We start from the raw sequence: 25,921 nt of genomic DNA, 5'->3' as shown, positions 1-25,921 counted from the left end.
TTTGTGTAGAACTGATTTTTGTTGAATACCGTTACAGATCATTTTTTATTACGATAGATTTTATTCATAAAATGAATGATCCTGTTATTTATGGTATTTGGCTGCTGTTGTCACATTTTGTTGTTGCATTATATATCCTTTTTTAACCGCTTTACATACAAAATTATTTTTTTTCTTACTAATTTTTCTGGACTCCTATTACCACCAGCATGAATACATTTGAATTCGTATTAAAAAAGCCAATCAATCAAAAAATTCAATAATAATATTCTCCTCTAGCTATCCTTTGTCCAGAATCTTATTTAATTTAATTTTCACTGCATTGCTATCTTTCACAATACATACAATTACATACCTCAAAAAATAAAACTTCTATTTTATTGCACTAAAATTCTTTATTAACACACATTTCAATACAATTTTTTATTTTGTACACCCAAATCAACTACATAGTTTTTTTCACATTTTTCTACTCAATGACTATATGCGGCAAAACAAAACCATATATGCGGCGGAAATATTTTAAAAATAAACATTTTCGCTTTAAACATTTTTAACTTTGCACAATTTCGTATTTTACATTTTTCAACTTCGTATGGTTTGGCAGTCTACTTTTAGCATCTTCCATATTTTCATTGTTTGAATTTTTCACTGCGCATATCGTTTGCAGTTTATGGTTTTCACGCTGCAATTTGTTTGCATGTATGATGTTTTTGTAGTAATTTTTTTGTATATTATACACAAGCAATTTCATTTGTTTTTGCTAACCAAAAATATACATATATTTAGGCAGCAAAAGTTTTAAAAATGAAAAATTTTCATTTTGTCTTCTAGCTGCAACGTAAAATATTTTGTAAGGCAAAATATTTTTGGAAAAACTGCGACAAATATTTCTACCATGAAGCTTGTGCATATATGGAATTCGTAAATAGTATTTATATTTTTAGTATGTATACAATGAAATATTATCTTGTTAAATATTTGTTGCAGTTTTCATGTAAAATTATGATTTTTTTTGCAATTTTTTGACTAATATAGTAGTAATTTTAAACTCTGTATTTGACATTGAATCAGTAACAGTACTGGCGATTTTTAGAAGTGCATTTAGCCACTGACTAAACTTTAAGATTGTAGGGACATCACCAAGACTCAGGCATGCTTCGGCCCATTGCATTTGGCGGCATATTGGCAATTTCACAACTAGTTAATTTAGAAGCATTGGATTTGATAAATGGTGTGCACCTTTGGCATTTTGAAGAAACGTCGACATGTTAGTAATTTTATTCGCATAAACAATTAGCCCTTCTAAGTCACCTTCAACAACAGGTAAAATTGTGCGAACCTTCTCGATCTGACTTTTTATATGTTGCTCCGATCTCCCGTAATTCTGCTCTAAAGTTTCTAAAATAGCTGCGACGTTGGCAGAATTTGTAAGGGAGCCTCTACTGTGTCTTTTGCACGGCCACTTAAAGGATCTCGAATTCGCATAATATTGTGTAAATTGGAATATTGAAATTCTCTGGTTGTGCTTTGGTATGCTTCAATAAATGTTTGCCATTCCTCTGGCTGACCTGCAAAATGTGGGAGAGGATAAATTTTCTTATTTTGCAACCCTTGAATTTCGTTGCACAAGAGGTGCAATCGGCGTCATGGCGTTAACTGAAGGCATTTGTGCGGCGGCAGAATATTGCGTGACGGCAGGTACATTGGCAAAAGGTTGCGATGAGGCAAAATCATCAGACAGCGTAGAACTATGTGTAGCGGCTGAAACTGATGGTGGCGGCAGAAATTGTGTGCCTGCGGACGTATGAGCAGCGGCAGAGATGGCTGGCGTTGGCGGCAGAAATTGTGTCCCGGCGGACGTATTGTGTCCCGGCGGACGTAGTTGGCTGGCGTCTTAATTCGTTCCTTATTTCTTGTATATTACTTTGCACACGATCATTGTTTGATATCATCAAAGCTTGCATGGCCTGTGGTTGCCTGTTAAATTCGTTACGCATCTCATCCATTTTCTTACAGAATTCACGTGACAAAGTATTCACATCTGTATTGAACTCTGTTGTAGCTCTGTTGAAGGTCCAGGCAAATCTTCTCCAGTTTGTCCTGCAGTTTGATTTTGTGCCGGCGGTGGTGGCGTGCGATCAACTTGTCCCATATCTACATCAAACAATCCGAACTTAGCTGGCGGAACTCCTTTATTTCTTCGTTCGTTAATTCTTCTTGGAGTTGTATTATCGGTCATTTATTTGGCTGTAGTAATGACCTTCACTAATGGCTGTCTGCACCAAGTATAGAATAAAATTTTGTGGCTGACTGCTACAATACCAGATCCTATGCTGTAAGCCACAATAAACTGACCACAAATAAAACACAAAACTTGTCTTTTCATTTAATGTGTTCTGATGATGTTTATTGTGATATGATGATGTGATGTTTATTCTCTAAATTATTCAATTATTGCAAACTAAGTTAAACATTGGTACATTTTACTTACAAGTCATTCTGTGCTTTGTCTTTGCACAGAATGACTTGTTTCATAAATTAAAATGTAAATTAATGAAACTACGACCTTACAGTTCCAACAAGTGTAGTGACTTGTCGACCGAATACCGTCTACCTCCAAATCTATCAATGACTGATCATTATCCACACAATACAGTTCGTTTACACGTTGAACTGTATTAGCTCGCTGATGCATTTTGCCTTTGATTGGCTATCAAATTCTCAGCACGCCTCACTTATCGACATAATTCGGATAAAGTTTTCAAACTTACCGAGAACATCATCTGCGCCAACGATGGTTTTGAATTGCCCCTCATTATCTTTACCAACTGCTCTTATATATATGTATATGGTTTTTGCTGGTGATTCCTCAATTTAATGTCAGCATTGTAGAAATCATCGAATGTCTCTTGGGGTAGCTGCCAACGATTTAAAATTCTCATTTGGATATGGTACTCGTGCTCGAATCGACGATACTGGGCTAATTCAACTTTTTCCAGTTCCTCCCAGGTGTTGATGTGTACTATTTTCTTGTAGTCCCAGTACCAGTTGATAATCTTGGTACTGTGGCATGCCTTGGTATGGAACATGGGCTTGTGGTGGCGGTATTTGCGGGGGCTTAGCATATGGTTGAGCTTGTGATTTCTGATACGGCAGAGGATTCTGCTGCTGCAGTAGTGAATGTTGTTGCTGATATGGTGTTACAACTGGAGTTTGACGAGTATATGCCTCAACAATTCTAGGTGCATTCTGGCCGACGGGAATAAAATTTGGGTCTGGTATTAGCGGTGGTGGCTGTGTATAATTTTGTTGACCTAGTGGTTCTAATAAGGTTCTAGGTGCCTCAAGTGGTAATAAGTCATAATTTACGTGAGATATCTTTGCCGGCGTAGGTGCTTGGTTATGAACTGGCAGAGACAAAATGAACTGCTTCACGTCGTTGACAGCCTTTTGGTACTTTTCGTCCACTTCATTAACTGTATTTGGTGTAAACCGACAGAAGCACTCACAATGTTTTGAATATCATTCGCTATTTTCTCCACTCTTTGACTACCCTCTCGCACTACTCTCCGTATATTCTGAGCTGACTCATTCAGAAACATCGGGGACACTACTGTTTGATCTGTCTCTGGCTGTGGGATTAGTGAAAATAGCGATAGACCAGGCAGCAAAATCAATCGCTAGATCAGAGGTTCGCAAAAATAAATCCTCTCACCAATACACTTACTCTCACCAACACATTCAATTCTTTATTTTATTCAGTGCACCTACAAACACATAAACAAAGAGCATAAGAATACGTGTGATTCTATTTTCCACAATTGTGGTATGGACTGCGCATGTCTGCTCTCCAAGAAAATTCTTCCCCGAGGTATTTAATAATTGCAGAAATGTAAAAATAAGTAATCTTAGAGAACTTTTTAATGTATTTATTGAATCTAAATTTGAAATTAATGAGATATATATATACATGACGAACAAAAACCCGAATTATACTCACCAAACAATGTTGATAGGAATCTAACTGAAATACTAATTACAAAAACGACGGAGAATTTAGAACAAAACTCCTAATATTGAATCACTGTTTAATAAGTTTTTACAATTGAAACTACTAGACGACACCAGAGCAATAGACTTTAGACACAGAAAGAAGACCAAAAAAATATAAACTAATAAAAAACTTAATGGAAAACGAAAGTGACGAAAGTGTTGAAAGCCAAAATAATTTTACCAATAAACCGAATTTTCCACAAATAGTGCTCAAACTAAATATGTTCCAAGAACACAGTCTAAAGATACAACCGTTCCTATGGATATTGGAAATTTGGAGAACGAATCGGAACATGAGGAAGTAAATTTTCTCAGGGCTCCTTCAAGTCGCGATTACCCCTAATAGCGATAGCTATATGGAGAAAAGTAGTAAAATGTCTCATTGATACCGGGGCGGAAACTAGTATAATAAGGCCTAACATTTTTGAGGGCGAATTTTTTGAAACGGTATTAAATAAACCTTTTAGATTCCGTACTTTAAATGGTACAAATACAACAAAAACGGGCATAATTACACCAATACCCAAGGAATTTAATATACAGGGCACACTTTTCTGGAAGGTTATTGGTATCGGGGGACGTAACTACGACGCTATTATTGGCCAAAACTTTTTGGTTCCGCTTAAAGCAAAGAGGAAATAGGTTTTTGGACATATTCGGAAGAAAAATTATTTTCGAAGAAGAGTCCCCTTATCTTATTAATACAATTCAAACTATTCAGGATACTGAATGCGAAGAAATAAATCAATTTGGCTTAAATCACTTATACCGCGATGAGGATTTAAGATTGAGAAAAATTCTAAACGAATTTCAAGATTTGTTTTATAAGGACGGCGATGAACTAACATCCACACGGGAAGTACAGCATGAAATTCCAATATCTACAAATAGACCATTATATTCGAAAATATATCGGTATCCAAGAGTTCACGAAAAAGAAATACAAAGACAAATAAGCAAAATCCTTGAACAGAATATAATTCAGGAGAGTAACTCTCCATATAATAGTCCCTTCTGGATTGTACCGAAAAAAATAGATAATTTTGGTATTAAAAAATGGAGGTTAGTTGTGGATTATAGGAAGCTTAATGAATTCACTAGAGCTGATAAATTTCCAATTCCTAATATGGAAGAAATTTTGGATAAACTGGGAAAAGCCCAATATTTTTCAACCCTTTAAGAATACAAAGGTCAACACGAATGACCCAAATTTTATAGCGACCTTTGAAAAATTAAAGGATATTCTGATAAATCCTCCTATTTTAATAGAAGGTTCAAACTAATAACAGATGCCAGTAACTTTGCACTTGGTGCTGTCTTGACACAGGATGGACATCCCATATGCTACGCCTCAAGGACACTCAACGTTCATGAGAAAAATTATTCGACTATAGAAAAGGAACTATTAGCTATAGTCTGGGGTGTAAAATACTTTAGACCCTACCTTTATGGTATAGAATTTGATCTTAATACAGATCACCAACCACTTAAGTGGTTACAAGCTAAGAATAATGGAAAAGATATTAGCCCAAGATTACAGCGTTGGTTGGTCCATTTAATGGATTATGACGCTAAAATCGAATTAAGGGCAAGGAAAATCATATCGCAGATTTTTTGAGTCGTATCGATGTTAATGGAAAAGAAAACAATTTTGCGGACGCCGGAAGCGTTAATGCAGGGGAAGATCTGTCACATGATGACGACTCTTCTTCATTGGCGGAAGAGACAAGACACTCTCAAGAGCAGGACTTGGGTGATGACTTCTCTATTTTGAACACAGTTGTTAATAGATTTAAAACACAGATAATAATAACAGACAATAAGACTCGGGAAGCGGTACAATTGTTCGGTAAAAACAGAATATATATAGATAGGGCAGATTTGAATTCTCGAAATATCGGTAATATACTGTATCGGAGGTTGACGAAAGAACTTATTATCAGTTCCAGGTTGCAATCATGGAAACTTTTCAAAACAGGCCTGATTTGAAGTTTGTAAAATGCTTTCATTTTGCGAAGGATATAGTGGATCAGGAGGAATTAAATAGACAAATAGCTTTATATCATAAAAACGAAACAGATCATTAGGGAATTGTTCCGACTTATGAAGGAATCAAATACAAAATTTACAATCCTGAATTAAAAACTTCAAATCATAGGATTGTAAATAATTGTGATTTTTGTTCATCTGCAAAATATGACAGAAATCCGATTAAACCCAAATTTCATCATACTAAAACTCCATGTTCCACAAATAAGATAATTCATGTAGATACATATGTTTATAGTCGACAATCGTTCATAATCTTTATAGATAAATTCTCGAAGTATGCGATACACTTTCACCTTTCTGATAGAAATAATCAGAAATTAAGAGAATTTTTAGCAATAATAGGAAAAATAGATAAGTTTGTTTTTGATAATGAATTTAATACAGTAAATGTTCGCAGATTTTGAAATGAAGAAAACATAGAGTTTCATGCCACAAAGCCCGATAGCCATACGGGCAACTCGGATATTGAAAGATTGAACAATAAAATTTCCGAAAAAATTAGAGTCTTAAACCTCGAAGAAAACGTGCCAATAATTACCCAAATGGCTAAAGCCATTAAATTTTACAACAATTCTACAATTAAATGTACACCTTTCGAAATCGAACAACATCATGTTGATCACAATACTATAAAAAAGCGCATTGATGCTATGAAATGTAGGTCATTGGAAAAGCAAAATAAGAACCGCGAAAATTATATAGAACATAGACAAGAGGGATACATTAAAAATTACAGGAGTGTTCGACATAAAGAACAACCAAAATTTATAAAAAGAAATCTAAATAATGTCCACACTAATAACATCAAACGTCCTTTTAAATTTGCAGATTCTCATAACAATATTGATGATCATATCACAAATATCCCCAGCATAGAGCCTGCTATTATCGAACCCAATAACTAGTGAAACCGGGTTCATTAATATGAAAATAAGACATGTTAGAATTGCGAACCAAACTATAACCGTACTTCATATGATAAACCCTAACGATTTCACCAATATTATAACGGATATAGAGTCAAATATGAGAACAATGCAAATTCCCCCGAACGGTTTAATAGAAAAACAAATTCAAATACTAAAATCACGAATTAAATCAGTAATTACTTCTAATAAAAATTTTAGAAAGAAAAGAGGTTTACTAAATATTGTGGGTTCTGCACAAAAATGGCTATTAGGGACATTGGACAGTGAAGATAGAGTTGACATTCTTAATCATCTAGAAACAATAACGGCAAATGGTCACAATGCTATCGAAGGTTTAAACAAGCAAATTGTAATTAACGACAGGACAGCATTAATTTACTAAAAGCTACTATTCGATCGGAGAGAAATGTGACTAAAATTGCTTTTCAGGAGTTGAAATCGCAAAACAGTAAAATTGCAAGACAACTATTTTATTCTGACATACTATTCAAATTGAAATTTGTTGAAGACAGAGTGAATCAGATTCAAGATAGTATTGCCTCCGCAAAAATTCAGATAATAGACCCTAGTATATTGACATCAGACGAAATTATGGATTATGATATCGATTTCCATAAACTTCAATTAACAAAATTAGACATTAGACAGAATGATCTACTAGTTATTGCAATTAAAATACCATTAAATTTTATTACAACTGATTTGAGACTAATGCTACCTATGCCTAACTCAAATTTTTTAGAAATAGATTCAAATAGAGAATATTTTGTAATTATTGATAATGTCTCATATAAATACGAGGAAAATAAATCATTAAAATATCTAGAGAGGAGCTCAAGGTATCTCTATATTTAAATTGCAAACGCAGACATAATGATGTGTTTGGCATTTTAGTCGTTGATGAAAAAACCGTTGTTGTGAAAAACGCGGTAAATAAAAAAAATTATTCAAAATTGTGATGACAGGGAAATCGTGTTGAATGGTAATTATCTACTGTCTTTTTATGATTGCCAAATTGAAATAAATTATAATGTATTTATAAACAAAAATGAAATTCTAGTTGATAAGTTTATATACTAACTAGCTGACCCGGTGCGCTTCGACACCCCAATTAGAAGAAAGAAATAGTACTATCAAGTCTCACTTTGTGAATCTAATTGTAAATGTCTAATTTCATATTTCTGGGTCCATTATTATAGAAAATGCAAAATGTGTTCCTAATTTAAAATTTTTAGGTTTATTATTATAAAAAGTACCATTAGAATAAACAAAAAGTACCATGGGGTATCCGCTTGAATTTTCAATCACTTAGGGCCATATACGCTTAATTTCATATTTCTAGTTCCATTATGTTATAGAAAATTCAAAAAGTACCATTAGAATATAGAAGAAGTACCAAAAAGCACCCACTTGTAGTTGACCACCCACTCGGGTCCATATAACCTTTATTACATGTTTCTATGTTCATTGGTGAAGAAATTACAAAAAGTACCATTTGAATAAAGAAAAAGTCTCCCCCTAGACTTCTCACTCACTTAGGACCATATTTGTTTAATTTCGTGTTTCTAAGTCCATTGTTATAGAAAATTCAAAAAAGTACCATTAGAATATAGAAAAAGTACTAAAAAGTATACACTTGTGGTTTTTCAGTCACTCGGGTTCATATAAGCTTTATTTCATGATTCTAGGTTCATTGGTGAAGAAATTACAAAAAGTACCATTCGAATAAAGAAAAAGTACCAAAAAGTCTCCCCTTAGAATTCTCAATCACTTAGGACCATATATGTTTAATTTCATGTTTCTAAGTCCATTGTTATAGAAATTTCAAAAAAGTACCATTTGAAGAACAAAAAAGTTCAGTTCACACATTTTGGTACCTAAATATTATCCCCTATTCCTAACACTAACTTCACTCAGATACATATCAGCTAACTTTAATGTCGATAACTGAAATAATTTAAAATATTAAAAAAGTACCATTAGGAGAAAAGTACCAATTTCCCTTTTCTTCCCCTCAAGTTTTAAATTTAAAAATATTCCATTTTGCCATGCTACAGGCATGTCTCAAAATATTAAAATCTGTGTTAATGTGCCCAAGAATAAATATGTTTTAAAAAAGTACCAAACTGTTTACCCGGATTTGGCCCAATATACACCTTGGTACTCGAGTTCCAAATAACACCCTGTTAGTTAATTTTTGTATGAATCCAGGAACCAACGTTAAAAAATTATCAAAATTGGCTTAATAATTTCAAATTTAATGTATTTTCCCGATTTTATCCCCTTTTTGGTACCTTTTTTATCCCCATTGAGGTGGTACAATTTTATTCAAATAAATTTCTGTAACGTGGTGGGAGCTCATAATAAAATATTCGTATGTCTATGTCAAATTATAGAAAAACATATTTTATGAAAAAGTACCAAAAATAAACACAATTAAGGGTTCGAATTTCCAAAAAGTACCAAACTTATATTTTTTATTTTTTGATAAGTAAATAATACGATTTAAAATTTGGTTCTATGTTTATTGGTTTAAAAGATACATAGGGTGCCAAAAAAGTACCAAAATACAGTTTTTACCCGTTTTCTCCCCCAAAAGTTTCGAATTTCGAAAAAGTACGAAACACCTGTCAGCTTATTTTTTGAGTGGAGTAACATGCAATTTTAATTTTTTTTGTATCTTTATTAGTTTTTAAGATATAAGGTTACCGAATTTACCCGTTTTTACCCCATAAACGTTCGAATTTTCAAAAATCCCTTCTTATCGGATCGTTTTGGGGAGGGAGGAACCCACAGTTAAAATTTCATGATTCTAGCTTCAGTCGTTTGGGCTGTGCGATGATGAATCAGTCAGTCAGTCAGTCAGTGAGTCAGTAACGTTACTCTTTTATATACTCTAATTTAAATTTGGTGGAGACCATAAAACTTAGGAGCTGAGTTCGAGAATTCCGGCTTCCTATACGAAGGTATAGGTCGATGTGGCAGTTCCTGGATAAGACTCCTCTTTAGGTGTCAGCCGTAATTGGTGATGGCGTTATGTATTAAATACAGGTAGGCTTGCCAGATTTGAAATTGTCAAAAAAACGTACATCGAAGTTAAAAAAGAAGTACAATTGTTTATTTTCAAAATTTATTTAATTCGATAAAAAAACTAACAAAAAATAGTATTCAAAGTTTGTTTTTATTATTAACTCGCTTTCCAAATTTTCTATTAAAAGTTTATTTCGTTCCTTCCTCCAAAAATTAAACATTAAACTAAAAATTCGTTCACGGGCTGCATTAGAAGGAGGAATTGAAAAGACGAAGCAACAAATCTTTTCAAAATTAGGAAATGATCCACTATTTAAGAATTCTTTCCATTTTTCTTTTTCAATGTTTTCAGCAAATGTTTTTAATGGTATAAATTCGTTAAAAAGTTGATCTAAATCAATATTTTTGATTGAAAATAATGGCGCATATTCATAAATCATAACTAAAGTCGGAACTAGTAAAACAGAAACTAAAAAATAGTTCATAGATAATTGTAGATCTTATTCACAATTCATAACTAGCTTAGTTACTGCTTTGACATGTAGGGAAAACCAAATGTCGATGATATTTTGATCGATATATACTGTAATTAATTAAAAGGCTTATAAAGCTATTAAAAAACAATTTTTATTCTCTAAAAAATACATACAAAATTTATAGTTATAGTTTGTATGCAAATCAATTAAAATAAGGGCATGTAAAATTAACTTTTTCAATAGAATGTTGTTTACAAAAAAAAAACACATCTCTAGATTATTTTCTTTTTGTATAGATGTATAAAAAAGAAATCAACTGTTTTTTTAATGTATTAGTTAGTTGGCTTTTAGTTACAACTTTACCCATGATTAAGTGCTAACTAATTGTGCTGAAAGTAACCAATTGTGAATAACTTAAATAGGTACTTAAAAAAGTTAACACTTGGTTTTATTTCCTCAAATTCATGAAAAGAAATCATTGAATTAAGATGGAAAATTGAAAGTTTTTCAAACTTATTATTTTCTAAATTGAAACGATCTTTTATATAAGTACTTATATTCCATAAAAACTCTGCTGTGCGTTTTTTAAAAAGACAAATATCTTGCTGATTATTGCAACTGCTACATATACGTTCGGCTAAAAACCCATAGAATTTTTCAACCTGCTGTCGTTTAACTGATAAGTTTACCTCTATAAAATTATGGTGAAAGTACAAAAAATGTAGAAAAAAAGTACAAAAAGAAGTACAGATACTAAAAAGAAGTACACTTGCGTACTTCTTTAGGGGTTATGCAGTTAAAAGTACAAAAACTAAAAAAAATACGCGTACTGCTGAAAACAGTACGTCTGGCAAGCCTAAATACAGGCCAAATAATCCTTAACTTAAAACTCAAACAAACGAACAAGAATCAAGTAAAAATGAACCCTCTCCTAAAATAAAAGAAATTGAACAATTAAATTCAGGAGAATTTTTTAACGGCAGTGTTGCCGTTTTGGTTATTTATAACCAAAATTGGTTATTTTTTTTCCTGATGTGTAGATGTGTATTTATTTTCCACTTTGGTTACTTTTTTCAAAACATTTTGTTGTAGACAGATTTTTTAATATTTAATGATGGTGTACTCTCAAAAAAATGTTTCGACATCGGTTTGTGTTAACCTTGTTGTAGGTGTATGAGAGTTTTCATAAACAAATTACACAGCAAAAACTTCGTTTACAAAGCTACAAATAATGTCTTTTTTAATAACTTTAACATTTTAAGTAGTAAAGTCTAAAAAAATAAAATAAACAAACAAAACAAATAATCAGTTACTTTATTCAATTTAAACATTTTTTTATTGCATTTTTATTTTTAGAAACATACAAAATAATATTCGCCCTTATTCTACTTGGCGTCATCAACACTACACAACGCCGTTTTTAATCGTTTGTTGTAAATTCGTATTCCCGTTGACAATATTGACATTTATCGATTGCTGTCAATATGGTTATTGTATTCGCTAAGCAAATGTGACTGTGACTGCCTTATGCCATGTTTCCACGGCAGTCTGAATTACTTAATTCGCGTTTTGAATTACGATTGCGAATCAACCTGTTTACACGACAACATTCGTAATTCAGTTTGACATTTATTTATTTCTTCTTCTTGTTTTTTTTTTCTTCTGTTTACATGTTTTGTTTTTTTATTTATTTTGTTGGTGCGAATTTTAAATTTGTAATTTGGATAAAAAAGGTAAGTAAAAACATAAAATTGTAGCATTATTAATTAAACAAATATAATTTGATTATTGTTTTCATTATTAGAAAAAAGAAAAAGTGCAAGCAAGTGGGACCAGTGCAGCGAGCGGGCTTTATTAGAGGTGTGGGCTGAAAGAATGGCAGAGCTGCTATTTCTACAAATGAATTTAACTTTAATCAGACTTTTTATTTCTTTTAATTTATTTATTTAATACAAAAATCTTTATCTTTATTTTGTTTTGACATTTTTGTTTGGACAGCTGATTTTGATACATAAATAATCGATAAAAATTAGAGATGGCAGTCATTCGTTCGTAATTCATAAGGTAATTCAAACTGAATTACGTACGAACAAGGTAATTCGCACTTTTTTATGGCGAATCATGTAATTCAGTTCGTAATTGGGGGTTGAATGACTAAGGAGAGCGTGAATGACGAATAATGCCGTCGTGTGAACATGGTATTAAATTGAATTTGATTTTGTCGCCATTGTTTTTGGTGTTGACATAGATTCGTTTGTGTTAAAAAAAAGTTTGTTTTCCGTTAATTTTCTAATATTATAAAAGAAATGGATAAAGAAAAAGTTAAAATTACAAATTCAACCCAATTTGAGAAATTGGTAGAAGAAATGGAAAAAAATACTGCACTTGCAAAAGGATTTCGGAGGGGTACTGTTCCCAATAATTTTAAAGAGCTGTGGGAGAGTATTTCAACGGTGCTAAATGCCTTTGGACCACCGAGAAGATCTGGTGATGGGTGGCAAAAAGTACGCCAAATAGTGTTTTAAAATATAGGTATCATTTATGACAAACATTTTCTTACAGGTTTGGCGGGACTTAAAATTTAAAGTCAAAAGAAAATTGACTAAGAATAAAGCCGAGTGTACAACAACTGGAGGTGGAATTTTTACGCAGCTTACACTCTCCCCATTGGATGAAACTGTTGCGAATCTGGTACAGTTTCAAAGGCAAATAAACCCTAGGGGTGCTTTTCAGGGGGTCCAGTGTGAAGGCCAAAATAGTCCACGGGAGCTTCAACAAATAATGGAAGAAAATGTTGACACTATTGATTTGGATTTGTCAAATGTGCAAAAATCTCCAGAAAATGTACGTCGCCAATTGGCACCTGCAACAACATCTGTTCTGAATGAAAACTCTACACCTTTACAAAGAAGTCAAAGTTATTCCACAAAACCACTATGTCTTACTTCAAAAGCATAGTAACGAACAGGCAAAACTTTTGACGGATATAACAAATTCAATTTCATCAGTAAAACGCAGTCTAAGAGATGCAAATAAGTTCCACAAAGAACTTTTGCACATTGAAGAGAAAAAATTAAAATTAGCTGAAGAAAAATCCGAAAGAGAAAAAGAGATGCATGAAACTGAATTGAAGATAAAACGAATTAAATTATGCACCAAGGAAAAGGAGCTTCAGATACTTAACAGCCAAATTCAGCAATAGTTTCAATGAAAATGAATTCATTTTTTTCGTTTCTTATTTTTACTACATATGTAATTTAATTTCGTTTTTTAAGAAATGTGATTTAAAATTAGAGCTTTAAGGTGATTTTTTTTTTGTTACGTTTTTGTTTTGTTATAGCATAATATAATTTAACTTGTTATTTAGTTTAAGGAGAAATGAATTAAAACACTGATTTGAAATTATAGAAAAGTTTGTTTTATTTGTTCCGTTATTTGAACTGCCTCAGAACTTTGTAACATGTCGGTGTCGTCATGTACTTCAACATCATTTTGGTTTAATTCTATACCATCATTCGTATCATCCAATCCGTGATCAATACATATGTTGTGTAGTGCTGTGCAAACATTGGCAACTTGTATGGCTTTTGCCGGTGTATAGTGCAGTTGACGTGCGCCAAGAAGACAGAGAAATCGGTTTTTTAACACGCCAATCGTTCTCTCTACAACATTTCTGGCCTTAGCATCGATCAAAAATAAATAAATTACTAAATGGCATTTAAATTAACATTACAATGTTACCTAACAGCCAGGAATTACGGTCTCCAGCATTATACCGTCCATGTAATACTGCTTTTGCACTGCTAACGTTCCAGATTTGTCATGTCTCATTTCTCGGTGTTCACTAGAAAAATAAATTTTAACTATTTATATTCAATGTTATGTTTTTGAGATTCTTGGATCACTTCATCACACACTGGCAACTTTGCATTTATGCACGGCTATGGCTCGCGGGCTTAGGTGGTGGTTCGTTGTGATGGAGTGGACTAAGATCCGTGATCAATACATATGTTGTGTAGTGCTGTGCAAACATTGGCAACTTGTATGGCTTTTGCCGGTGTATAGTGCAGTTGACGTGCGCCAAGAAGACAGAGAAATCGGTTTTTTAACACGCCAATCGTTCTCTCTACAACATTTCTGGCCTTAGCATCGATCAAAAATAAATAAATTACTAACAATACAATATAAGTTGTGCCAGTGTTGGCTTGTACGAGTCTCTTGTTAGGCGTCGATGTTATTACCTAAAATGTTGCCCTCCCCTTAACCTTGGTAGCCTTGGTTTGTTTCTTAAGGCCACCCCTATTCGTATCACCACTTTTACTCACCTCTCAGATCATATAGTTTTTAAAATTTCAGAAAGTCATAATAATATTGTTTTCAAGATAATAAATTGTGTATTTTGGTTTCATTAATCATCAATAGTGAGCTTATGCCAATGGCTACTAAACGTTCCCTATGTTCGAACAGTATTACAAATTTCTCCTATTGTAATGTTTCTTATTTAATATGATTTATATCATTCATAATTTATATGTTTTTATACTACAAATAAGGGTTATTTTTCTTTTTGTTGTGGTGTATATATATAGTTTAAATTAACTGATAAATTTAAATGTAAATAATTTGCACAAAAGAAATACTAGTGTTTAATTATTCACAAATTTTGGAACTTCACTGTCCATTGGTACAAAAAGAAATAACATGTTTCTAATCTTTTTCAGAATTATTATTTTTTTCTATATGTTATTCATACATATTATCACACCTAAGATTAGAAAAATGCTAATTGTCTTTACAAAAATTTTGTTTTCTGAACACTAGTTTTTGTTTTAGTGTAATTAAAATTTTATTATTGTAATAATTACTGATAATTAATTCAAAAAAGGAATTTCAGATCAGGTTTTGCTTCATTATATTCATAATATTTATTCCTTGTTTGAATTAATAAAAAGCATAGAGTTTTAGAATTCACTATTTAAAAATTTAACAAGTAAGAGTGCTATATTCGGCTATGCCGAATCTTATATACCCTTCACCTTTGTTGTGGATGCATTATTATTTTTTATAATTAGTATATAGGTATGTATGTACATTGCCCACTTTCAGCGTACAGCATCCTAAATTTATCAAGAACACAAAAAACAACAACAACGCCAAACGAAACAAAACACCAAAAGAAAAAACAAAAACAAAATACGCAAGGCAATGAAACCAACACACATCCAAACATACGTTTAATAATTAAACTTTAATTGTATAAAAAACAACCACAACGCCAAAAGAAACAAAACACAAAAAAACGCAAAGCATGCACACCCAAACATACGATTTGTTGTTTTTTTGTCAAAAAAAACAACACACAACCAAACTAAACTTTAGTTGTATAAAAAACAACAACAACGCCAAAAGAAACAAAACACAAAAAAAAACCAAATACACAAAGCTTGCACATCCATGCATACGTTTTGTTGTTTTTTTGTCAAAGCATGCAATACATTGTGTTTTTTGATGAAATTTTCAGAGGTTGTCTCGGATTTTTGCTCATATCTCCGTTATTTATGGACGGATTTTGCTGATTTTAAATAGCAAAATTCTCGAAAGTATGTCTGACAGAATTGTTGAAGATTTGGATCACGGAGATATCTGGGGCCTTCAGAAAATTGATTTCAACAGACAGACAGACGGACAGACAGACAGACAGACAGACAGACAGACGGACATGGCTTAATCGACTCCGCTATCTATAAGGATCCAGAATATATATACTTTATAGGGTCGGAAATGAAAAATGTAGAAATTACAAACGGAATGACAAACTTATATATACCCTTCTCACGAAGCTGAAGGGTATAAAAAGAGTATGCCAAATAACAAGGTAAGAAAATATGAATTTAGTTTAAAATGGTAATTTTGAATTTAGAAAAAATTGATTTAATTGGTATATCCGGAAAAACTATGGGTTTGCTCCAAATCGAGCTAGCTTACGCTAAAAATACCTAGGCTACCATGCTGCTTCACTACACACACGTTTGTTTCCGATCCTCTCAGAAACAACCGTTGGTGTGGATCCACAACAGACTCACCTCGGCAGTGAACGCCCAAAACGTTCTTGTCAAAAGCAAAATATATATGTATAGAATTGATTTTTTATTTTATATTAGTTAAAAAATTTCAAAAAAAAACTATGCAAAATCAAATATGAAAGTATACAGTGTACTTATCTGGTTGGGAATTACTCAATGGATGTGTTGGATGGTATTGATGATTTGTTTGTAGGTTATTGTTGTTGTTGCTGACTGGCTATTGTGTAGATGCCTGTAGATAAATGTTGTTGAAGATGAATGTTATTGTAGAGGACTATAGAGTAGATGATTGTGATTGGATGTTGTTGTAGATGAATATTATTAAATGCTGTTGCAGATGAATGTGACTGAATTTATTACAGATGTATGTGACTGGATTTATTGTGGATGGACTGCAGCTAAATGTTGTTGAAGATGAATGTGACGAAATGTTGTTGTAGTTGAAGGAAACTTTTGTAGTGACAGTTTGTTGTTTTGACAACCAAAATGTTTGTTTATTGTCGCAGATCGGCTACTGTTTTTGTGGCATATAAAGTAGTTAATTTTCACAGATTCGCTATGGCTTTTTTTAATGTGGTACGAGTGTTATGGTTTTTGTTGTAAAGTGGCTATGGTTTTTTTTTGGTTGTAAGATGGCTGTTGTTTTCTTTTGTATGACGTCTATGGTTTCGTGTTGTGTTATGATTATTATGGTTTTTAATTGTACGTTGGCTATGGACTTCTATTGCATGATATATAGAGATTTTGGTTGTTTGAAGTCTATGTTTTTTTATATTGTAGAATGGGTGTGGCTTTTGATCGTATGATGGCTATCGTTTTATTTATGTTGCAGATCAGGTGTTGAGAAGGTGCATGTAGGCAAATTTAAGTGGATATGAAAGGGAAAGACAAGGTAGCTGGAATAAACAAAGGGCGCAACATGCATACATCCTCCGAACAAGCCGTTCGAGTTTTTTGATGTGGTGATTGGGAGTTCAGTGCCTGTGCGCAAAAGGTGTTGTTCACAGCACCAAAACCACACGAACACTAAGTGCTTGGCACTGCACTTCTTCTCGATGATATTTCCAATTCTCCTTTCCCTTTAATTTTTTATAAAAAAAAACACAACATTAAAAAAATTTCCCTGCCTTTGTCAAGGAACCCATCCAACTTACCCTTTTTTTCTTCTTCTAATTTTTTCCACTATTTTTAGATCCCGATGTTTTGGGACATTTATTTTTCCACCACCTGCTGCCTGATCTGCCAAAACGAAAAAGGAGGATATTCGCCATATTCCTCTTTTATGTCGGCCATTGACCTACCAACTGCAGCCAACTTTACTGCACACGGTTGATCAGTCTAGTATTGTTCTATGTACAATACAACCCTTTTTCCCTAAATTTGACATCTGGCAACCATGTCACCAAAACGTTAATGCACTTGCATTGATGACACTGACCTATGACAACATTGCCAACTTTTCCAATTAGAAAATGAACAACACTTAGAGAAAACAATCCGGAACGGTACAGATTAGTGAATCATGAGAAGAACCTGCGTATCGGGCATCCAAAAAACGAATTCGCATTTTGTGATCACAAATCTACGTTGATGTGAAATATCTATGAATATTAAATAAAACCAAAATATGTTTATTATATACTTACAATCATAGCATTTAGGCTAAAATATCCTTTTACTTTAAAGTAAAGGTGTTGGTCATTTTTATATGGGGCCAAAATTTTTATGTGGGTTCCATCCACACACCCAATCACTCCTGGGAAATAATTTTTTTTCAAAAAAATGCAATTTTGCTTCGGCTTTCTCGACATCTGTCATTTCAAACTTAATCCACTGTGGACAAATTATTCTTTCCATGACATCTATAGTCTCAGACAGAATCCTCGACACGACAGGCTGTGATAGTCCCAAGTTATAGTAATTTCCGATACTCAGCTGGTAAGATCCTTGGGCTAAAAACCGTAATGTTGCTGCCAATTTGGTAGTGTGAGGAACAAATGTTGATCTGACCCCGTTTTTCAAATGAGGAGCTATAGTCTCCAGCACATACTTAAATTCGGTTTTATTTAGCCGAAAATAACTTTCAAACCTTTTAAAGAACCAACAAAATGTATAATTTCCAAGTAGAGCACTTTAAATTTATCACTTACTTTTCATCCGGCAATTTAAAAATGTTTGATTTCTGCCTGAGTAATCTTCTTTCCACTATTAAATTTTTATTTTCTTCATAATTAGAATTAGAATCTGGCACGGGAAGGAAAAACATTTTTTTTAATATAATTATTTATTTTTATTTAAAAAAGTACTACTTTCGACAACAATAGTAAACAAAATAAATCAGCTGATTCAAATATTAGATATGTGCATTAAAATTATCGATAAACAGTCAACATCGTTTTAAGACTGTTAGGGAATACCAAAAATAACACGGCAGTCTGAATTACTTAATTCGGGTTTTGAATTACTATTGCGAATCAACCTGTTTACTCGACAACATTCGTAATTCAGTTTGACATTTATTTATTTCTTCTTCTTTTTTTTTTTTTTCTTCTGTTTACATGTTTTGTTTTTATACCCTTCACCATGAGTGGCAAGGGTATATATAAGTTTGTCATTCCGTTTGTAATTTCCACATTTTTCATTTGCGACCCCATAAAGTATATATATTCTGGATCGTTATAGATAGCCATGTCCGTCTGTGTGTTGAAATCAACTTTCCGAAGCCCCCAAATAACATACATACATACATGATTCATATATCAATATCTCCGGAATTCTTCCGGCTCGGTTGCTATTCAAAATCGAGAAAATCGGTCCACAAATGGCTGTGATATAAGGAAAAAACCAGGACAAACTCGATTTTTTACCTATTTTTGACCTATATCTGGATTACTAAGTCGTTAATATAGACAATATGGATATCTAATGATAGATATTTCAAAGACCTTTGCAACGACGTATATAAGACCATTGTAAGTTGGGCCTACAATGGGCTGAGATATAAGCAAAAAACCAAAAAACAATGTAATTTGTCATTGTTTTCAATGACGTCATGCAAATATATGTATAATAACAAACAAAGCTTTATATGTATGTTTGTTTTTTATAAATCTAAAGGCGAATTTATATACCAGGTGGTGTAGATTCTACAACAAGTACAACATTTACAAAAACCACTTGCAATTTGTTTTTGTTTATGTGGTTTAAGCTGTCAAAGTTTGCCTGTTGTTTTTGTTACTTTTACATTTGTTGTAACATTCGCCGCAACAAACCAGGATAATTGACAGCTCAAACATCCAAACAACATTAATCAGCTGTGCTATCAACACCACCTGGTATATAAATTTGCCTTGAATCTTATTCACTAACAGTGTTGCCGTTTTGGTTATTTATAACCAAAATTGGTTATTTTTTTCCTGATGTGTAGATGTTTATTTATTTTGTTTTTTTTTTTTTTTCATTTTGGTTATTTTTATATTATAACGATATCGTATATATATACCAATATAAGGTGTACTTAAAAAAAAAAATTTTGTTGACTCTTTTAACTTTATTCTCACTAAAATGTTATATTCCGAAAACGATAAAAAAATAAAAATTTAACACTTCATATTCAAGTGAACATAGTTTTTAATTAAAAATATAATGAAATATTTGGATAAAACCCCGAAATTTTACATCCTAAAAAACATTTTTATTATAAATTAATTCTTTAGGTAATTTAAATCTAACTGCAGCAATAGAAATTTGAGTTTTTTATTTACGTGATATACAAAAGTTAAAAACATGACGTTTCCAATAAATTTTTTTTGGTTATTTTTTTAGCAGTTTGGTTATTTTTTTAAACAAACTTGGTTACAAATATTTTGAGGTTGTGGCAACACTGTTCACTAAGAAAATGGAGAGAGCATTTTATAATGTGTTCTCAAAAGAGCAACTCTCTCACGCGTACACAGAACCAGTGCTGCCATATATTTTTTGAAGAAAACTTTTTATTTCTAAAAAAAACTTTTTTTCAACAAAAAAACTTTTTTAAGTACATACTAAAATTACAAAACCCAATTCGTACATATGTGTAATAAAACTGAGATAATTTATGTGAATTTAGTGCTGGAGACACTTTCAATACATTCAAATCAATCTCCCAATTTAGTGAATGAATTTGGGGACTATCATTTTGAAATTATCGGTTCAACCTATTGATATCAATTTTCCAAAAAAAACTTTTTTTTAAATAAAACTTTTTTCGTCTCAAAAACATTGAAAAAAAGGGAAAACTTGACATATGGTAACACTGCACAGAACACATATTGTACAAAAACAACAACCACGTTGTTTGAGTACGTTGCGTTTGCGCTTATTTCATTTTTGTTGTTGTTTGTTGCTATTGTCAACAAATAATTGAGCAACGCAACCACTCCCATCAAGGCGAATCTAAAGGCCCAACTATAATATGCATAAGCTAGCTTAAGTTAGTGTCAAAACCGAACGAAAAGTCTGTCAAATGCTTAAGAAAATCCGAATAAACTTTTAGGTGGCCATAATGTACTTACGTGCATTCAAAATAATTTAGCCCCATTTGCACATTTATGTGCAACACGTAATTAAAATAATACGTATTTCTTATTATTTTATGAAAATGAATTAATTTTTTTCTTCCTTTTCATTTTTTTCTTTATTTTCTTTGTATAAAATAAACAAACAGCTGATTCCGTACGGAACGTGCGACCAGCTTCGCTCTTTGCTTAAGCAAATAAAAGTTGACGAAACTCTCTTAAGTACATTATAGTTTGTCATATACGTTTTATATGTATTCGCACAGTTGCTTAAGCTGACTTAAGCTAGTGTATGCATATTATAGTTGGGCCTTAAAGAAGGTGACGCGAGCAGTGATGTTAACTTTTTAATTTCGATTACCGTACAGCCCTAAAAAAATTACCGTTTTTTAGGTAAAATTACCGTATCCAAAGTTTAGTACAAAAATAATAATATTTTCTTATTGAAACAGGTTTATTTTTATAATTCAATATATCGAGGGCCTATATTCAAAACTCTCTATCTTAAAAACAATTTTTCAGGAAAGTCAAAAAACTGCGTATTACTTGAGTTATTCAAATTCGGTATGCTAGAGGGTTTTTCTTCTCCAAATATTCAATGTGTATATAAAAATGAAAAGATAGAGGATTTTGCATTTTAATAGAATTAAATCATTTTGTCGCGTATTACTTGAGTTATTAAAATTCGGTATGCTAGAGGGTTTTTCTTCTCCAAATATTCAATGTGTATATAAAAATGAAAAGATAGAGGATTTTGCATTTTAATAGAATTAAATTATTTTGATTTCATTTATGCCATCTGTCAGTTTTTAACGTGGTTTATTTAAGATAACGGCTAATAATACAACATAAGATAAAAAAAAACTTTAAAAGTAGACACTTTTTAAGCAAACTCCAACTTCAACCATTTATTTTTATGCCATGGAAATTATATTTTCCAAAAACAAAATGGTAAAATATTTTCATGATAATTCATTTTTTTAAATGATTGAAAAATGTAAAATTCATGTTCAGCATTCAAAAATTAGTAGGAAAACATGAATTGCAAGAAGAAAATATTTCAAAAAAATATTTGAAAATTATTTGAAAAGATAGAGGCTTTTGCATTCGGAAAAAAATAATTTTTTAACATAGAGAAATAACAAAAATGCAAATAAAACTGCAAAAGACAATAGGTTGTAAGAAATTCACACCATAGATGAGGGCTGTTTTACTGAACATTTTACTATCAAAAAGTAATTTTCGTGAATATCAAAGATAGTGGGTTTTGAATATAGGACCATGTTTGTAAAACAGCAAAATGCCATTTTTATCAACATCATTTATTTGCCTTATAATATAAATTCCGTATCTATTTATTTAAATTCATCCATTTCAAAAGCTTCTGGGAAATGCAAATCTAAAGGAATTATAGAAATATTGGTATCGAACAATTAGGGATTTATTACGATCAGTTTTTAATACTAATTTGTATGTTGAAATATCAATACTTGAAAGACTTGCGATTACTTTACCGCGTAGATATATTTTGTCTAGTGGTAGTTGGTTATCATCATCCTCAAAGTTTTATGATTATTTTAATGAGAAATATGTACATTATATGTAGACACATTATGGAAATATAACGTTTGGGATATAATTTTTAAGAATTTAAACTTTTTAAAATTACCGTACAAATGTAGAAATTACCTGCCTACCGTACGGAGGTCTAAATTACCGTACAATACGGTAATTACCGTACGGTTAACATCACTGGACGCGAGAACTAGAACATGTACAAAATCAACAGGTACTTTGTTTTTGTTAAAAGATAATTGAACTGTCAAAGTTGCTTCTTGTTGTTCTTGCTTTTGGGTTTGTTGTATTTTTCGCCACAACAACCTCAAGAGAATTGACAGTTCACTTGTCTAAACAATTCGCCTTGACTCCCATATTGTTATTCAATTTTGTTTAGCCGTTTTTAACCATGAAAGTAAATAACAAATATTTCAGAAAACGCTTTTTGTTCAATTGTTGTGTTTAATTCTTTTAATTCATTTAAATCAATGATGTTCATTTCATTGTGCTTTCGCGCCGAGTAACAACACACATATTCTTATTCTCTTTAAAAGAGCATAACAAATGTCTCATTTTTTCAGAAATTCATTAAGCATTGTTTTTGGCAAAGTAAATTAATAAAGTAGACTCAGTAGAACAGCTGACTATTTTTTTTACTTTGGTCTGAACTGTCAATTCACTTGTGGTTGTTGTGGCGAAAAATACAACAAGCCCAAAAGCAAAAACAACAACAGGCAACTTTGACAGCTCAGACCTTAAACCAAAAACAAAATTGCTTGTGGTTTTTGTAAATGTTGTATTTGTTGTAGTACTGTCGCTACTTTATTAATTTACTTTGGTTTTTGGTTGGTATTTGGACGCAGGGATGCCAGGTACTTTTTACCTCTGTCCCCAAACAAATTCCAAAAAATCCCCAAATATTAAAAAAAAGTTTTTTGTAATAAAGAATATAAAATATATTACTTATGTATAATTTTATTTAAATAATGTACTTTGTACTGAGTATCATATTTCACTAGATAAATGTATGGTATTAATTATCGAACAATTGATAAACTTCAGTATCATAGTGGCATGGAAAATCCAATGTATCATCATACATAGTTTTAGTATTAAATTTATTTATCATTTCATCGGTGGGCTTAAATGATTGACAGCAAGTATTATTTATATTTAGATGTGTTATTATCCGCAGCAAAGATTCTAATAATTCGAATTGCATTTTATTACGTAGATTTGTTTTTGTTAAATTCATTATAGAAAATATTCGTTCTACATATGCATTACTTGTTGGGACAATAAGCATATTAAGTACAGCTTCAGAGAGTTCCTTATAATGAAATGATCCAGCAGCATCTCGAAAACAATACACCTTCGACCAAAATTCGTATAGATTTGTTGGAAATTCATTTCCAAAATAATTATCCCAATTAGTGAAAGGAAGCTTATTCCACTGTATTTCACATACGTCCATTGAAATCATATTATCTGTGAAATTAGTTAACTGCTAAAAATTTAGCATGGGCAGCAAAATTAATGCACTTTTCAACAGAAAAATGTTTATATTTTTTAAATAATTTCATATTTTCTGGCAACCGCTTTGTTATTTCAGATATTAGTTTAATAATATATTGAAAACAATTTTCTTTTAAATTACTTATTTCATTAGGCTCTAGTATGCAGTTTTTCAGCTCTTGCTCAAATTCAGATCCAAAATCGACACAGTCCATACTAAGCAAACAATTCTTCTCTTTTAAAATTTCAGAAATGTATTCCGTATTATCCATTTCTTTTATTTTATTTAAAACGGCCGGCTTTATAATTTTAGAACACAGCGAAACAAAATTTATCGTATAGGCTACCAGGGTCAATTTTTTCACTTTGGAAATCTACATTTAAATGATTCATATCATTTAAAATGGGATTTATAAATATTATGCTAACCATCGTATGCTAACCATCGTGTTCCAGATAGTTGAATCAGCTTTTTATATTTATTACTATCAATGCCAGTGTTAATAAGATCAAATGCCCGTTTGTATTTAACATTACGTAAAGGACTGTTATTAAAGTAATTGTAAAGTTCCTTTACAATAAACTCTGCTCTGTTTGGAATAGTCTTTGACGCATGAGAGCAACATAAATGTAAAGAATGGCATGAACATTTCATCAAAATAAGTTCAGGGACATCATTTTTCAAATAAGTAAATAATAATTTATTTTTTCCGCATAAATTGTTTGCACCATCCGTACCAATTGCCAACATATTTGATAAGTTTAGTCCAATATTTCTTAAGTAATTCAAAAGTCCTCTGTACAGTTTTTCGGATGTGGCTTCTTCGACAACAAATAAGCCCAAAAAATTCGTTAATATTTTATACTTGTCCTTATTAAAATATCGGACGCAAATACACATCCATTTTATTTGTGTTACATCTGTAGATTCATCAACTATAAGAGAATATTTGGAATCGCCTATGTCTCTTACCAATTGATTTAAAATTGAGGGAGCGACCACTTTCTTTAAAATTGCAGAACATTTTGTTCTATGCAGTTTCACTTTATCAAATGGGTTCGACTGTGATGTAATTGTTTTTAGGAGCTCTGTTAAATGATCTACTGTTGTAATTGATGTATGTTTAGCAGCGAAAACTGCAATTTTAATTTCTATTATTTTCGTGTCATTAGATATAGGTACAATTCCTAAAAATAAAAATATTAGCATTTGGATTTCACGTACTATAAATATTAATACCATAATTAGAAAGGGAGTTATTGGTATGAATTAAGTTGATATTTTTCTGGTGACGCTTTGTTTCAGCATGTTTTTTTAAGTCTTTTTTGTGAGACTCCAATGAAGAGCTACATGCACAACACCATGATGCATTTCTGGATGAAGTGTGTGCCAATTTGTAGGAATTGGGAGCAGCATTTGTTGCTTTCAACCAGCCTAGAATAAGTGTATTAATTTCATTATTTTAATAGTGCAATTAATTGTCTTACCTTTACCCCAGTCTTCTTTTTCCCAGTCTTTGTTATGTTGTCTGCAAATATTCTTTTTTGGCAGAGACATTTTCGTTTAAAGTAGCTTAAAATGAATTTACATTCTTTTTCTTAACGGTTAGCGATTTGTTTTCTTCTTCTTTTTTTCTTTCATTCGCTTTAGATTTATTAATGAAACA

The 25,921-nt window shown here is 31.8% G+C and overlaps 1 protein-coding gene across 1 annotated transcript; it reads left to right on the top strand.

The window, feature by feature from the left end:
• Positions 1–12,849: 12,849 nt before the first annotated feature.
• Positions 12,850–13,745, top strand: LOC135950526 (uncharacterized). Its single transcript, XM_065500063.1, has 3 exons — positions 12,850–13,047; positions 13,106–13,481; positions 13,552–13,745. The coding sequence occupies exons 1-3, from the start codon at positions 12,850–12,852 to the stop codon at positions 13,743–13,745; spliced, it is 768 nt and encodes a 255-aa protein (XP_065356135.1).
• The last annotated feature ends 12,176 nt before the right edge of the window (positions 13,746–25,921 follow it).

The sequence above is a fragment of the Calliphora vicina genome, chromosome 2 (genome assembly GCF_958450345.1).
Source record: "Calliphora vicina chromosome 2, idCalVici1.1, whole genome shotgun sequence".
NCBI classification, from domain to species: domain Eukaryota; kingdom Metazoa; phylum Arthropoda; class Insecta; order Diptera; family Calliphoridae; genus Calliphora; species Calliphora vicina.
The sequence above is the reverse complement of the archived record's forward strand: the minus strand, read 5'-3'. Positions and strand labels throughout refer to the sequence as shown.